Source organism: Pongo pygmaeus, chromosome 6 (genome assembly GCF_028885625.2).
Source record: "Pongo pygmaeus isolate AG05252 chromosome 6, NHGRI_mPonPyg2-v2.0_pri, whole genome shotgun sequence".
In the NCBI taxonomy this organism is placed as follows: Eukaryota; Metazoa; Chordata; class Mammalia; order Primates; family Hominidae; genus Pongo; species Pongo pygmaeus.
Genome location: NC_072379.2, coordinates 153,801,434 through 153,818,533, shown reverse-complemented (window position 1 = coordinate 153,818,533; position 17,100 = coordinate 153,801,434). Strand labels below are relative to the sequence as shown.

Here is a 17,100-nt window from a genome sequence, read left to right as displayed (position 1 = left end):
GACACCAGCCTGAGAGACAGGGGAACACTGGAGCTTATGAAGGACAAAGAGAAGTTCTTTAAAGAATGAATGGACGTGAACGGAGCCAGTTCAGACAGGTGCTCCCTCCTCTCTTCCCACTCAGAGCATTCTTTCCTCTCAGCCTCTTTCCCATGTTTTTTACTTTCTGAACCAGTTTGCTGGTATCAGCTCCGACTCAGGGAGTTTGCTCATATTGGCCTCGAGAACAAATTGCTCAAACACTCAGCTCAAGATGCAGTTTCAGTAAACATAAGTGGTGTGAAAAACATGCAGAAGACTGAGAACCTAGTGGCGTCTGGGTCTCAATGAGCTGCACTCTGACGCCGCAGGCTCTCACAGTGCTCAGCACGAACAGCGGGGACGCAGCAGGGACATAGTGCACACGTAGCAGCTTCATGCAGCCTGAGGACCTGACAACATATATGTGCATGTTCTAGCATGTTCAACACACACACCGGGAGGTGCGCTCATGGGCTCTGTCACCGTGGTCCCTGATAAACACTCCCTTCTCCCAGAGAGCTGCATCTATTATCCAAGGACACTAATGAGGCTCTCCATGGGATTATTTTAAACCAATGTAAGTGTGTATATTGATCACAAAAAAAAAACCAAAACACAGACTTAGTGATAATGAATTAGACTAAAGAAAAATACAGAGAAGCCAGTCAACACTAAATCTCCAACAGCTCAGGTAGGGGGAAAAAAAGTAATAAATTAGAAAGCACAATAAGAATGTATAGGAAAAAAAAACCGCCTTTGGAGCAAAAGTGATTTTGATGCTATGGCTAATGAGCAGAGCAGGGCACAGGCGAGGATGCGTTCCAGTGGCTCTGCCTCGCGCCAGCATCCTGGTGCCGGGCATAATTACCAGCTGATGTGTTGGGAGCCTGCGGAGGAGCCCCCTATTTCATTGTAAGATTCTACCACTAATTCTCAGGACAGTATCCTGATCATGCCATCTCCTCTTCCACACACTACAGAGTTCAACCTTTTCTGTCCTTCCTTTAAATTCCTAAGGGATACCTGAGACCTTTCATGTTGATCTTATCTAACTTGAGGGCTTATGGTTAGAAAAAGGCACGAAATCATCTTGTTATTCAGAGTGGGGCTTTGTGTGAGGATGCCCTGGGAAAAGGTTTCCAATTCTTGAAGAAAACCGCCCAGCATCCTGGGGCTGCAGGGGCACAGACCGCAGCTGGAGGAAGCCCCGGGGGGTGGCGTTGGCCCAGGATTTCCTTTGTGACTTTCAGTTTAGCCATCTCATGCTTTCCCTTTTGGCTGCCCATCTGTAAATTGGGACGGCAGATACCAGAGTCGTGCTGAGAATGAGTAATGTTGCCGAAGCAATTTGGAGACAGGGCTCAGTCCTTCTAGACTATTTTAGAACCAGCAGCCGATCCTCAGCCATGCTAATTTGGGCAAAATACCTGACACAATTAGGGCCCTGCGGCACTGCAAAGGATTCTTTTGACTCATTTGGCCCTAGCTCCAGCATGGTGCTCGTATCATTAACAGCCAACTGCTTGGGGTTTAGTTTAGCCCATGGAAGGGGAGGTCTCATCGAGGTAGGGTGCAGACGAACTGGGGAGTGAACTGCAACTAGGAAAAAAGGGGAATAGGTTTTTCACAGGCTGCAGATGTAGTTGATTTAAAACTATACTTATGTAACCCCGGGACATCACATTGTATAGTTCTTATATAGTCTAATAGGACCACAAAGGTAATTTATTCATTCTCTAATGAATGTGGTGTCTGTAACTGTACAGGAAATTCCTTGACAATCAGAATGGTTTCCTTCCCCTCTGACCCCTGAAATCCACAGTACCTAGTGCAGCGCTAGTACCTGCTGCAGCGCTAGTACCTAGTGTAGCGCTAGTACCTAGTGCAGCGCTAGTACCTACTGCAGCGCTAGTACCTAGTGCAGCGCTAGTACCTACTGCAGCGCTAGTACCTAGTGCAGCGCTAGTACCTAGTGCAGTGCTAGTACCTAGTGCAGCGCTAGTACCTACTGCAGCGCTAGTACCTAGTGCAGCGCTAGTACCTACTGCAGCGCTAGTACCTAGTGCAGTGCTAGTATCTAGTGCAGTACTGGTACCTAGTACTATACTGGAACCTAGTGCAGTACTGGTACCTATGAAGTCGTGAGTGCATACGTTAACACTGCCTGAGAGCTCCTCTTAGCATTTCAAAAAAACATAGAAATGTATCTTCGGGCAGTGGTGTGATGAATCAGTTAGGATGTACACAGAGATATAAGAAATTGACCTTTACATTAGAAATTGTGACCTTGGTTGTCTAAATTTTCTGTGCTAATGAAAAGGTTAATTGTAGACAGTTCTCATCCTTCCAACCTCCCTCTACCAGGTAGGACTGCCTTCATCCATCCAGTTGGATGTAGAAAAGACAGCTGCTACAGGCCAGGGTTGAATTAATTTCTAGTCTAGACAAGCAGAAACACGAATTTTGTGTGATTTCTTTTTAACCAGAGTGCTGTGGCCACAGTGGCAGGCTGCATGTCAGCGCTGCCCTTGGGCATCTGACATCCTGGTAACGCTGTGCTGTGACTGAGCTGAGGGTCCTGGGAAGCCAGACAGCTGGACTCAATCAACAACTGTGTCTTCTCCTCTGAGTGCTCTGCTGTTGGGTTTGCCAGCCCTCACTTTGGAATTAAGGCCTTCTCAGTAAGGAAACACCACAGCTTATCTTCTTTTGTAGGACCCCAATGTCAGAAGTTAGGCCATGTCACCAGGATGTCCAAGTGCAGATGGCTCTGTGCTCTTTTTTTAAGCCTTTAAGCAACAGACAGACCCAGCCCAGACCCAAGCTACTGGGATATGCATAGTTTTTTGTGGTCTTTTCCCCTCCCCTCCCCTCCCCTCCTCTCCTCTCCTCTCTAGCTTTGTTGCCCAGGCTGGAGTGCAATGGTGCAATCAGAGCTCACTGCAACTTTGACCTCCTGGGCTCACGCGATTCTCCCACTTCAGCATCCCAAGTTGCTAGGATCACAGGCAAGTGTCACCATATCTGACTAATTTTTTAATTGTATTTTTGGAGAGATGGGGGTCTTGCTATGTTGCCCAGGCTGGTCTCAAACTCCTGGGCTCAAGAGATCTTCCCACCTTGACCTCTCCAAATGCTGGGATTATAGGGCATGAATCACTGTGCAGGCCCACAGTTTTCAATCTGTTTTATTTCTTTTGTTCTTCCTCAGGAGGACTACCAAGAGGGGCAGTTATTGAAAAAACTTCCTCTCTCCAAAATCTGGCCAAGGAGTGAGCACTTTATGGAGCAAGCAGGAGCTGGGCTTTCTCAACCACTCCTGAGGTGAGTGCCCAGGGCCACGTGGAATCCGCTCCACGGGGAGTGTCTGTCTTGCCTCCTGCCTCTTATTTCCTATTTGTCTTCACTGCTGATGTGTCATTTAGAAAGTACCACAGAGAGATCATTTGGAGGGATGAGAGATGGCACAGTCAGGCTGCTGCTCCTGCAGGCTGGGTACCGTCCCCCATGAGGCCCCAGGTGCCAGGTAGAGAAAGGTAGGTGCAGTCTGGCATTGAGGGTGCAGATCTATGTGCAGTGAGCACAGATGCTTCTCCCCACAGCTGCAGGTGGAGCCACCCCCAGGGTATGGTGGATTCCACCTGCCATGCACAGTGACCGGGCAGAGGGCAGGGGGTCAAAAAAGTCAGTCCTGGGGTAGTGAGTTAAGAAAAAGGCAGAGTTCTTAATGGTGCAGCCACTTTGGAAGACAGTTGGGCAGTTTAGAATCTAGTTAAAGGTGCATTTACTTATGATCTGGGAATTCTACTTCTAGGTATTCACCCAAGAGAAAGGAAAACACGTCGGATGAAAATCTGTGTGCAAATGTGCACAGCACTTTCTGGAAACACTCAAATATCAATGAAATGTTGAATGAAGAAACAAATTATGATACCCATGCAACGGACCACTCCTCAGCAATGAAAAACAAATGAATGCAGACACCTGCCACAACACAGGTAAATCTCAAAAGCAATTATGCTAAGGAAGCCAGCTGCAGAAGGTAACACACTGCACAACCCCCTCAACATGACATTCCAGAAAAGGCAAAAGGCAAAAGTGTGGGACAGATGGCATTGCAGCACTCGCCTGAGTGGAGGGGTATGGAGGATGCACTGGGCAGGTGGGACTGCCCTGAGTTTTGCTTGTGGGGCGCTTATGTCATTCATTGCACCTGTTTGTTAAACCTTACGAAATGATGCCTTTAAAAAGTGTAATTTTTTTTTTTTTAAGATGGAGTCTCGCTCTGCTGTCAGGCTGGAGTGCAGTGGCATGATCTTGGCTCACTGCAACCTCTGCCTCCTGGGTTCAAATGATTCTCCTCCCTCAGCCTCCCTAGTGGCTGGGACTATAGGTGCACTCCACCACGCCAAGCTAATTTTTGTATTTCTAGTAGAGATGGGGTTTCACCATGTTGGCCAGGATAGTCTTGATCTCTTGACATTGTGATCCACCCACCTTGGCCTCCGAAAGTGCTGGGATTACAGATCTGAGCAACCATGCCTGGCCAAAAGCGTGATTTTTATTAGAAGTAAATTGTATCACAATAAACTTGAAATCACATACGTACAGTTGGTGTTGATGTGTGCTCTTCCCACCACTATCCAGACAGACTGACCTGCTCCCTCTCCTTGAGTGATGCCCTTTCCTGGCTGAGGCTGCCCTAGATGTTTGATTTAGGCCAATGTCCCCAGCGCAGACACAGTGGGGGATTTGTGTCCAACTCTCTGCAGGAGCACAGGGGAGAGAGGAGGTGATGTAGAAACAAAACAAAATAAACTAGACAGCAAGGGACAGGTGGGGCCTTTCCCTATCCATCCCCAATGCTTCACATCAGGCCTGGCATTTGCGAGGGGCTCAGTGATTTTTTTTTTTTCTTAGACAGAGTTTTGCTCTTGTTGCCCAGGCTAGAGTGCAATGGCACAATCTCGGCTCACTGCAACCTCTGCCTCGCAGGTTCAAGGGTTCAAGCGATTCTCCTGCCTCTGCCTCCCAGGTAGCTGGGATTACAGGCACCTACCACCATGCCCGGCTAATTTTTTTTTTAAATTTTGATAGAGATGGGGTTTCACCATGTTGGTCAGGCTGGTCTCGAACTCCGGACCTCAGGTGATCTGCCTGCCTCGGTCCCCCAAAGTGCTGGGATTACAGGCGTGAGCCGCCGCGCCCGGCTGGGCTCAGTGATTGTGTGGAAGAAGGAGCACACAGCACAGCACACACATGAACCAGGCTTGGCCACACAGGGAGACACTCACGGGCCTTTCTCTTTAACATCTGTAAACAGGAAGAGTGCCACCCTCCAGGATGTCAACAGCTCTCTCCCAGGAGATTAATGGCTGGTTCAACACACGTGCTGATTCATCAGCACAAGAAAGTGATCAACAGTCAAAATTAAAAAAAAATAAATAAACAAAACACCTTCCATTTTAGATGCAGTGACTTGTAACATCTGGCGTGTCTGTCTGAAGCACAGATTCCCCTCAATGCAAACATGCGCAGTTAAGGTGAAGACCGGACCTCACTAGAGGGAGCCCAGGGCAAATGTGAGGTTGGCCAGGCTCAGGAACAGAGTAACAACCAACGTCCGGTGCCCCTTGATGTGGACAGACACCAGAAGAGCCGGCTCTGCTTCATCTCCGTGCTGCAGACTTTGATACTATAACCCCTTTACTGAACATCATTAAGTAAATACCCAAGAACACGGTTAATCTGAGATCTACCCTTATTTCTCCAAGTTTCTTGAGTGGACAAGGAAATTAATGCCTGAGAGGAAACTTTACTGGCATATTCAGAGACAGAAGTGTTATTTCTCAGCTCCCATGACAATCCTGGGTGTCACTTGTCAAGGGCAGCAAGTAAAGGGGCGAGCAGGCCAGATGACCCCAGCTGGACACCAAAATCACCCAAGTAGCCTTCAAAGCCATCCTGAGGTTCCCTCCTCAGAGGCTCTCGTTTAACCCATTTGTGGTGGGGCCCCAGCACCCACATTCTTGCTTCTCAACCTGGCTTAGTTCCTTAATCCATTTCCTCCTGTGATCAACCAACATTTATGGGGTCCCCCCGTGTCAGGAACTAGGGAAATGGGTGTAGAGTTTAAGATGAACAAGGAGTCTGACCAAATGACGACTCCTGTGCATTTTCACCTCATTTTCAAAGAGATGTATTTGTTTGAAAATCTTTTAGACTTGCTAAGAAAGTCCCTGAGGGAAGTAAATGATTCCACTGAAAATAGTAGCTGCAATGACTCCCTTTGCAGGTGGCCGATGACATTCCAGCCACTGACTACCTTCGGCTTGTTATCTGAGACCTACACCTGGAAAGAGCACAAGACCTGTTGGTGCAGCCTCTTTCGCCACTTTTGCCATTCAAAGTCACAGTGTCACCCTGTGCAACAGCCACTGGTATTACAGGCAGAGTCCACACCCTTCCCACCCAATCCGTCTCTCTTGACATCTTAGAATGACGGAGAGAAAGAAGTCAAGTAATACATGGATTTCGAAAGCATTCCTAAATATCCCCTTTAGAAAAATTCTATCTACAACAATGGAAGTAGCCATTTAACACAACAATAAATTCTAGTGTGAAATGAGAAGCAGTATTGACCCTTGGCATTCAGGTATTTTTTAGAGAAGGAGGTTTTGACGCTGTGGCTTGAAGGGTCAGAAGGATTTGAGTACGAGAGGCACAATGACCAGGACATTTCTGTAGTGCACATGTGTGGGAGGGGGCACGTGTGGTGGGGAGGAGAATGAAGTCAATAGAGGTGTGGACAACCAGAAACACATTCTGTGTTTGGGAGCAATGACTGGACACATTGTGTGATGTGATTCATTCTTACAAGGCCGGATGGGAGAACAGAAACCTCAGAGGCAAAACTCACTGATTGTGGCATTCTTTCCTAAAGAGCCTGGGCATGGTTTTAGTCCATTTTTAAATGTAGAGCTCCAGGAAGTCATTGTCAATTCGTCAGAGTTAACAGTGAGTATGAGATTTATTTTCTGTCCCAAATTTAGGGAAATTTGACGAAGGGTGGCTAGTTAGATTTGGCCATATTATGGAAGGTCTTGGTGTCCACCATGAATAGAGCCCTCAGTATTTTCTTTTTTTTTTTTTTGAGACACAGTCTCACTCTGTTGCCCAGGCTGGAGTGCAGTGGCGCAGTCTCAGCTCACTGCAAGCTCCACCTCCCGGGTTCATACTATTCTCCTGCCTCAGCCTCCCGAGTAGCTGGTACTACAGGCGCCCGCCACCATGCCTGGCTAATTTTTTGTATTTTTGGTAGAGACAGTGTTTCGCCGTGTTAGCCAGCATGGTCTCGATCTCCTGACCTCGTGATCCACGTGCCTTGGCCTCCCAAAGTGCTGGGATTACAGGCGTGAGCCACTGCGCCCAGCAACCCTCAGTATTTTCTATGAACCAAAGCAGGCCCTTAAAGACACCACCTCATCATACAGTGTTTCATAGAAACTTCACCATAAACCCCGTGCATTAGGCAACTAATATATGGATGGAGTAAGTGTGCCCAGAGGAGCAAAGGAACTTTTCCATGACTACACAAGTAGAAAGGAAGACTGGGGATTTACGCCCAGATCTCCTTGACTCTAAAGTCCATATTTTTTGGTGATGGTTACTAGAAGTCTGGATTTCAGCAGGAGGGAGGGATGGAAGGAGGACAGGAGGGGAAGTGAGAAGGGGAGGGAGAAATGGCTGAGACCAAGTCTTATAGGCAGATGTATGAGTTGTTCACAGTTCTGAAAGTTCATAAAACCAAGTAACAGGCCGGGCGCAGTGGCTCACGCCTGTAATCCCAGCATTTTGGGAGGCTGAGGTGGGCGGATCACGAGGTCAGGAGATGGAGACCATCCTGGCTAACACGGTGAAACCCCATCTCTATGAAAAATACAAAAAATTAGCTGGGCGTGGTGGGGGGCGCCTGTAGTCCCAGCTACTCGGGAGGCTGAGGCAGGAGAATGGCGTGAACCCAGGAGGCGGAGCTTGCAGTGAGCCGAGATCGAGCCACTGCACTCCAGCCTGGGCGACAGAGAGAGACTCCGTCTCAAAAAAAACAACAAGAAACCCAAGTAACAGTGGAATTCTTCCCTCTTCAGTGCCATAGTAGAGACACATAAAATGCCATTTTATTGGGAGGCCAAGGCAGGTGGATTGCCTGAGCTCAGGAGGTTGAGACTACCCTGGGCAATACAGTGAAACCTGGTATCTACTGAAGTGCAAAAGAAATTAGCCAGGCTTGTCGGTGTGCGCCTGTAGTCAGCTACTCAGGAGGCTGCAGTAGGAGAACTGCTTGAACCTGGGAGGTGGAGGTTGCAGTGAGCCGAGACCGCGCCACTGCACTCCAGCCTGGGCGAGAGTGAGACTCTGTCTCAAAAAAAAACAACAAAAAACCCAAGTAACAGTGCCATAGTAGAGACACATAAAATGCCATTTTACTGGGAGGCCAAGGCGGGTGGATTGCCTGAGCTCAGGAGGTTGAGACTACCCTGGGCAACACAGTGAAAAACCTGGTATCTACTGAAGTGCAAAAGAAATTAGCCGGGCATGGCGGTGTGCGCCTGTAGTCACAGCTACTCAGGAGGCTGCGGTAGGAGAATTGCCTGAACCTGGGAGATGGAGGTTGCAGTGAGCCGAGATCGCGCCACTGCACTCCAGCCTGGTGACAGAGCCAGATCCTGTATCTTAAAAAAAAAAAAATAAAAAACCATTTTAAGAAGATTTCTTCTGCATTTTTGCTTCACACTGGTGCTTCCCCAGTTTACACACACAATCCTAGTCCTGCAACTTCCGGCAGCTGTGAAAGTAGCTTGCTCTGCAGAGCCAAAGCCTATCTCCGTGTGTGCAGCAGCCGGGCCCTGCAGACTCGCACACAGGAAGAAAGGGCTGGAAATGAATGCGCTAACCAACATGGGTGCTGAGAATTCTCATTGCTGCCCTCCTGAACTCACTACCTACAGACCGCTCATGGTAGAGACCTCTCAGGGTGGCACCAGGCTCAGCTCACAAGGAGCCCAGGCTGCCACAGATTTAATTAGAGGGACATGGAATATAAACACTTGAAATCTGTCTTCATTTTCCAAGAGAACACCAGCTACTCATAATCACAATTAGTGTGGTTTCTACATTGGCTGAGCTCCCGACCCACCATTCCAACCTGGCTGCTAATTGAATCCAGAATTCTGATCTTCTTTTTTCTTCAGTGTATGGTATACATGAGCACAAAACTAATTTGAGCCTACTGTTTTCATCACATTCCTCTTCTGCTCAGAAATGTTGCTATGTTGTTATTGTAAAGACCAATTCCACTGGGTTTTAAACACTGAGTATTTCAGTTGTCTGCACTCTAGGTACCTCCTAAAGCCTACCTAGCCCTATACCTACCCAAGCTGAGTCCCATGTGAACACTCCAGCAGCAGCCTGGCCAGGCACCTCATTAATTCTAGGAAGTGTTGGCTCACGCAAAGGTCAAGTTCATTTCACGTTTTACCCTGCCTGGAGTATCTCCCTCCTGTCTTCATATATTAAAAAGTAAACAAACAAACAAACAAAAACTCAGCTATGAGGCTCAGTTCAAGTCAAACCTCCTCCTTGAGATTGTTTATGATGGTGACGCCTTCAACCCTCTCCTCCTTCTTTGGTGTGCGGTGTTAAAAATCCTCACTTCACGCCTGTAATCTCAACACTTCGGGAGGCCGAGGCAGGCAGATCATGAGGTCAGGAGATCAAGACCATCCTAGCTAACATGGTGAAACCCCATCTCTACCAAAAATACAAAAAATTAGCCAGGAGTGGTGGCATGTGCCTGTAGTCCCAGCTACTCAGGAGACTGAGGCAGGAGAATTGCTTGAACCTGGGGGGCGGAGGTTGCAGTGAGATGAGATCGCGTCACTGCACTTCAGCCTGGGCAACAGAGCAAGACTCTTTCTCAAAAAAAAAAAAAAGAAATTACTCACTTAACAGACTTTATCACATTTTATTATGTAAGTCTGTATCATTCCTTTGCAACAAGATTTTTAATTTCTTAAGGATAGCAACCATGATTTCATTGTTCCAGATAGTATTTCAATAAGTATTTGCTGACACAGTATCTTTTCTGCTTCCATTGGAGGCAAAACAAGAATGCTGAAAAGTTAATTGCAGAAGGTCAGAATGAGATGAGATAAAAAAAATTTATTGAGTATTGAGAATTGTAGACAGTTGAGGCCATAGATACCTCTTTTAAGAGGGAAATTAAAATTACAAAGACATTATAATTACCTGAGTGTCATGAAACAAGCCTCAGCTTAGAAAAAATATTAAAGAGAATTGTATGATTGTAGGGTTATATTATTCCTTCATTTGTAACAGAAAAGATTTTCAAGATGGCTAGAAACTAAAGTCTGATAATATTTAATTATAAGACTACAAATATATATTGGGTACATACTACAATATTAACTAATCACTCACTAGATGCAAAATTCTTTGCTGGGTGTTTTGCATCTATCATTCCACTTAATTCTTTTTTTGAGATGGGGTCTCACTCTGCCACCCAGGCTGGAGCGCAGTGGCGCAATCTCAGCTCACTGCAACCTCCGCCTCCCAGGTTTAAGTGATTCTTGTGCCTCAGCCTCACCAAGCCCGGCTAATTTTTGTATTTTTAGTAGAGACGGAGTTTCACCATGTTGGCCAGTCTGGTCTCGAACTCCTGACTTCAAGTGATCCACCCGTATCGACCTCCCAAAGTGCTAGGATTACAGGCGTAAGCCACCACACCCAGCCATTACATTTAATTCTTCTAACAAGCCTATGAGGTGGGCACTATTTTGTTTTGTTTTGTTTTGTTTTTTGAGATGGCGTCTTGCTCTGTCTCCCAGGCTGGAGTGCAATGGTACAATCTCAGCTCATTGCAACCTCTGCCTCCTGGGTTCAAGCGATTCTCCTGCCTCAGCCTCCTGAGTAGCTGGGATTACAGGTACCTGCCACCATGCCCAGCTAATTTTGTATTTTTAGTAGAGACAGGGTTTTGCAACAGGCAAGGCTGGTCTCAAACTCCTGACCTCAGGTGATCCACCTGCCTCGGCCTCCCAAAGTGCTGAGATTACAGGCATGAGCCACCATGCCAGGCCAAAGTGGGCACTATTATTATGATCTTTTTATATGGATCCTAAGACCTATGGAAGTAGAACAACTCCCGAGGTCACACAGCCAGAAGTCAGCAGCACGACGGGTTCAAGTTCAGGTCTATGTGGCTGCAGGGTCTAAGTTATTGCCCAGCATGATGCTATTAGGCTGGCACTGGGCACTGCACATTCTCGACCTAGGTATCTACTTCCCAAATAAACAGAATGCTCCTCTGGATCTCAGTCTATAAACTTAGAGAGCAGTTCCGGGTAGAAGGAAGCGATGTCTCAGTTTCCTATTTCCACAGATACAGAATATGGCTTTAAAAAGTCAACTACAATTCTAAAGGAACATAATTTTTTCACAATTTTGTTTGGCGCCTGAAAATTACCAGTAGGTAAGCAAAGTTAGAGCAACAATATTCACAGAAGATGGCCAGTCATGTAAAAAAATGCCTTTGAACACCCGGCAGTTTCTATTCTATTACAGCTCTGAGTTTGCCAGACCCCTAATTGCCAACATTACACAATAAAGCGATAGGACCAATTTTTCTTCAAATTGATTTCGGTTATAGAAAAAAGTCCATATGTCTTTCAGAACAATCCTAACGGATATGAGACTACATTTTAGAAATATATTATTACTATTATTAAAAGTGTGTATTATGTATATGTGTGTGTATAGATAGATAGAAAGCTAAGTAGATAGATAATAGACATAAATATAGATAATTTTGTCTTTGGCTTTAGACCCTAAAAAATATAAAGGCAAAACTAATTCTAGAAAAAGAAGTCATGCCAGGAAAATGTCATGCAGTAGCCAAGTCTACAAAAATACTTTTATGGAAACACCTAACAGATCCTTGACTCCACCATGGAAGATTCCTTATTTTATTAAAATTCTGATATAAACACTTCTAGTGAAATGGTTTATGTTAAAAATAACTAGCTTTAGTTCCACTAACATATAGATTTGTTGTAAAAGGCATATGTCCTTTTAGGATACAATTTAAGAATACAATTTTTGGAAGCTTGGTATGTCAAAGTCAAACAAACCTACCCTTAGGTAATAGATTTTTGATTATATAAAAATTCAGCTGTCTTGGGAGTCTCATTGCAACTCCCACCTTCCATGCAGAAAGAACTCTACCTGGCCCCAGCTATAGAGGTCGCAGCCATCGGAGGAAGGAAGCTAACAGTGGGGACTGGGGAGTGAGAGGGGGATGGGAAAGGGGTAGTCCCTCCTGAAACTCTTTTGCCATTTGCAAAAAGGAAGGACAACAGAAATCAGAGGGCATGAGAACATTAATTAGACCCTTTTCTCTGGCTGGTTGGAAAGACTGAAGCTACGAAAAAAAAATCAAGCTATAAATGACAAATAAAACCATCCTGAAGATTGCATGGCCTCTGGCTTTAATTTAGGGGGAGCAGCGAGGAAAGGAAAGATGAGAATTAGTGAAAAAGGTACAGATATGTGTTTTCAAATTAAGAAAATCTCTTAGTTTTCCTCTACATGAATAATGTACATTTAAATATTTTAGTAGGGACATTTTTATTTTTAAAAGACAATTGTGCTTTCCTCCCCATCCAAAACCCACCTAGATCCTCAGACTTAGAGCTCCGGGCTGTGTTCTTTTTCTGCCACCTGGTGGAGCACGCACAACGGTGACAGTGATGACAAAGGGGTCACGAAGCTCCAGGCCTACGGAGATACCGCTCAGAATCCACTGTCTCATTAAGACAAATCAGACTCTGACAATATTTGCAATGAATTAATTGGCTAATTTCTCATAAATGGTCTTATGACAAAGAGGAAGAATTGAGCAGGTTGAGCAACACCGCTTCAGGGGTGCTGTGTTCAGTGACATGGTGACAGGGTGGGACACTGACTTTGGCACCCCCAGAGGTTGTTTTCCAATAAATGTACTTGCTACATCTTTCAATCCTATAAGAACCCTAGGAAGAGAAAGTAGTATGTCACTAAAAAATCTCATCTTTATAGCTATCACGTTTGTTCTCTGCATTGTGAACTTTGAATTAATCCCAAGGGTTTTTTGTTTGTTTGTTTGTTTTTGACAGAGTCTCACTCTGTCACCCAGGCTGGAGTGCAGTGGTGCAATCTCAGCTCACTGAAACCTCTAGCCTCCCAGGTTCAAGCAATTCTCCTGCCTCAGCCTCCTGAGTAGCTGGGACTAGAGGTGTGCACCACCATGCCTGGCTAATTTTTGTATTTTTAGTAGAGATGGGGTTTCACCATGTTGGCCAGGCTGGTCTCAAACTCCTGACCTCAAGTGATCTGCCCGCCTTGGCCTCCCAGAGTGTTGGGATTACAGGTGTGAGCCACGAGTTTGTTTACTAGCATGGGATTTCGAGTCAGCCTGACTTATGCTGAGACTCAAGCATACAGTAGCTAGGAGGTGAGGGGAAAGTGATGACCTCTTGGAGCTCTCACTTAAAATGGAAATAAGAATGCTTTTCTTGCAGGTTGTTGAACAGGGATAAAAGTATATGAAAGCCAACCAATAAACGAGGCGGATTATTCTTGCTCTGATTCCATTAAAGACACCAGAAGCAGCTCCCTCCGTGTTGGGGTCATCTATAAGGCGGATCATCACCAGGCTCCAGGTACCTAAGTGCAGAAGCCGAGCCTTCAACACAGGCTATCATGGCCTGAGCTTTGCTAGCTTGTTCAGCAAACTCCTGTGCCAAGTTCCTAGAACCTGTTTCCTCCAAATGCTGACTGATGCAGTGAAATATTAACACAATACGTTAGGCATCAACCGCTTTTAGAGTTTCGAGTTTTACAAATTGATATAAGATGGAATGAAATATCTATTATCTACAACAAATTCTATTGTTCCCAGAAGGGGCAGATAAATCTCAAGGCATAATTATAGTCCTGCCTGCCATGACCTCTGAAGATATATGTCTGCTTGGGAAAGAATGGGATAATTCCTCTTTACTGAAGAATATTTGGGTTTCTATTTAAAACATATTTCTAATGAAAAATTTGTATGAATACTTTATTTTTGCAACTTGGGCCATCTTTGCTTTCTTTGGGCTTCATTTTTCTAATAATCTAACAGAAACTATTGGTCACAATATGCTGAAGATCCACATGCATCTTCCCTTTGTCTAAAGCCCACATGAAATTAGTTTATTCGTGTTTGTTTTCCAGGGACTTGCCTGTATTCTAAGCTGTGTAGAAAACAGACAGCAGCAGCTATAAACACTCATGCTGTGATTAATGCTCACCTATGGAAAAATGCTTTTTAGCCACTCCTGCTGTTAAAATTTGCTTGGGAAACGAGGATGCCTCAACCTAGATATTCACAGGAGGCTACACGACACTACCTGCAGCACAATTCAGTTTCTTTACCAACCTTTCCTGAGCACCTCACCTTTGCAAAGCACGACAATAGAATCCACAGAAGACAGGAAAGAGAAATATAAGGTGGGGAACAGGAAGGCCAGGAGAAGGGAATGAGAATAGGGGAGGGGAGGAGGAGGGAAGAGGAGACGAAGAAAGAATAAAGATAAAAACAACAAAAAATTCTCCTCGACAGACTTTCCTAGTTCTGCAACTGTTTTTCATCTGTGTCTGACTCAACGTGTGGTTTCACCCAACCCTAACCAATGTCTTTTCTGCTCTGGGTTCCAAAGGTGAAGCTGATCAGGCATCCGAGGGTCATGTGGGGGACGCCTGCCCAGCACTGAAAACTAAACTCGCTCCTGCTCTGGGCAATACATTATTGAGAGACCGGGTGAGGTTGGCAGTGCAATGTGATGTCATGAAACAGCATGAAGCCGGGGGGCCTAGTCAAAAGCAGGCACTGAAACCCGGCCCTGGGAGCACAGCCAAGCTCAGAAAAGACAATACAACAAGAACACACACGCCCCTGAAACCCCCTCGGAGTGATGGGTAGAGCAGCGCTAATACCACTTGCTGAGATGGACTTGCCCAACCCATTCCCAATGCACTGCTGAATGACCAGAGTAGTTCACCGTAATCCCATAAATATGTTCCAGATTTGTCTCTGATGACATGTGGTGGGCTGAGAGAGGCTTCCATTCTGCTAGTGTGGGTATAACCAGGAACCCTCGTGGGAGGCCAAGGGCCACCTCACCTTGCCTGAGAGGAGGCTGCAGGTGATTACAAAGCAGAAGGGAATGTCCGGCTCTGCAGAACCTCCAGGGCAGGAACCAGCACAGGAAGAGGGCAGAGTTGCTCTAGGAAGGGGGCTTCACAAATGGGGAAGTGAGTGGACTCAAGTGACCCCCTGACATCCTTAGTGTCATTATCTAGGGAGAGTCCCAGAGGTGCCGCGATACCAGCACCCTTGGCTTTGAGAACTGGAACGCCATTTCCCGCCCTAAGGGTTAAGCGGTTTGTCCATGTTCTACCCTTCACTTTGCCCTGCAGATTTCTAATTAAAAGAAAGAAAAGAACACTCTTACCCATGAGGAATTTTGCTCAGGACATAATATCCAGTATACGAGTATTGATATATCTGCAACAGACAAAAAGGAAAAAAAGCAGGCATTGAGACAAAGGCTATGACTATGATATTTTTCAAATCACTGTGAATCCTAACAAACATCAGTGGACCAAAAGCAGCTAATCCCAACACCTGGAGGCAAAGTCTTTTATTTACTTAGGAAGTCAATTTGCATATCCTGTTTATTTTATTTTCAGCATTTGCAATGGTTTATAGGGCAGCCAGAGGCTTGATGTCATCTCCATGGCTACCTGGTGTGTGATTAAATTAGGGGCACAGATTTCAGGCTTAACTAAATATAGCACAGAACTAATGAGGACACCTTGGTCATTGGAGACCATCAGGCACAGTCAGCTAGACCCAATGGGTCAGTAAGACCCATGTACGGCTAGAGTTCCCTGTGGGTTATGGCAAGCGGTCCACCAGAAATTCCACTGTGTGTCTTCAGTGAGTTGCAATATTGAAGTCAAGGCCGGCTTAATTGGGCACACTTTTGACTCTCTGTACAACTGGATATGCATCTTTTAGTTTCGAGAGAGTAGTCAACAAGAGCTTACTGAAAAAGGGCAGTTGGAAGTATCACGGCTTTAAAATGGAGGTAACAGAAAACCAGAAAAACAGTGCTTCCAAAATCCTATAACCCTCAAATCTCGGATGCCTTTCTTAACCTGCTGAGCCGGGAAATGACTCCCCAATCCATAGATAACCATAAACAGAATTCGAGGGTTAGCCATAAGAAGGGAGAAGATGGCAGTTCAAGAAATGTTAGCATCCTTCATCGCCAGCCTCCTGGGTAGAGACCTTGTTGAACATACGGAATATGTGGGTTACTCTGTTGTGTTGAACTGTATTTTATTTCCCCCAACCCTTTCCTTTACTTGTGAAACCTCTGAGAGCTGGTGCCCTATATGGCTAAATGTTCAGTGACCATCATTTAAAACCACCTTTCTAAAGATAATAGGTGAGGGACGTGGAGGCAAAGGCAGACGTATCCAAGGTAGAGTACTTTGAACAGGGAAATGCATTTGGAGGACCAATGATGGAAATGAGCTTGCAAAGAAAACAGGTAGAATTTGGTAATACCACCATTCCCTACCTAGCCTGGACCACTGAATTAACTTCTAGAAAATCATAATGGTCTTGGAGTTATTTGGAGAAATAGGACCCAGACATAAAAATAAACAACAGCACTTAAATCCCAACAATCTGGTGCTTTCAGAGATCTTGAGACTCCTGAACCAGAAACATGGGGCCCAGGGCCCCTTGCTTTGAGGGCAGCAGATGGGAAAGTGCTGCTTTAGTCATAAAGAAACAGCCACTAAGAGGCAGGATGGTGTAGGAGAGCTTTATGGAGCTGCCACAGCAATCTAATAAGGAACACAGGAACTTAACTCCTTTTTCTATTTCTGCTGGGATGAGCGGTGCTG

At 45.6% G+C, this 17,100-nt stretch overlaps 1 protein-coding gene across 2 annotated transcripts in view; it reads right to left on the bottom strand.

Moving 5' to 3' along the window:
• DPP6 (dipeptidyl peptidase like 6) overlaps positions 1-17,100 on the bottom strand; it is an 865,911-nt gene that overhangs the window by 247,165 nt on the left and 601,646 nt on the right. For both annotated transcript variants that reach the window (XM_054495448.1, XM_054495449.2), the window contains exon 6: positions 15,633-15,685. In XM_054495448.1, coding sequence (XP_054351423.1) covers positions 15,633-15,685 — 53 coding nt within the window. The remainder of the gene's footprint in view (positions 1-15,632; positions 15,686-17,100) is intronic.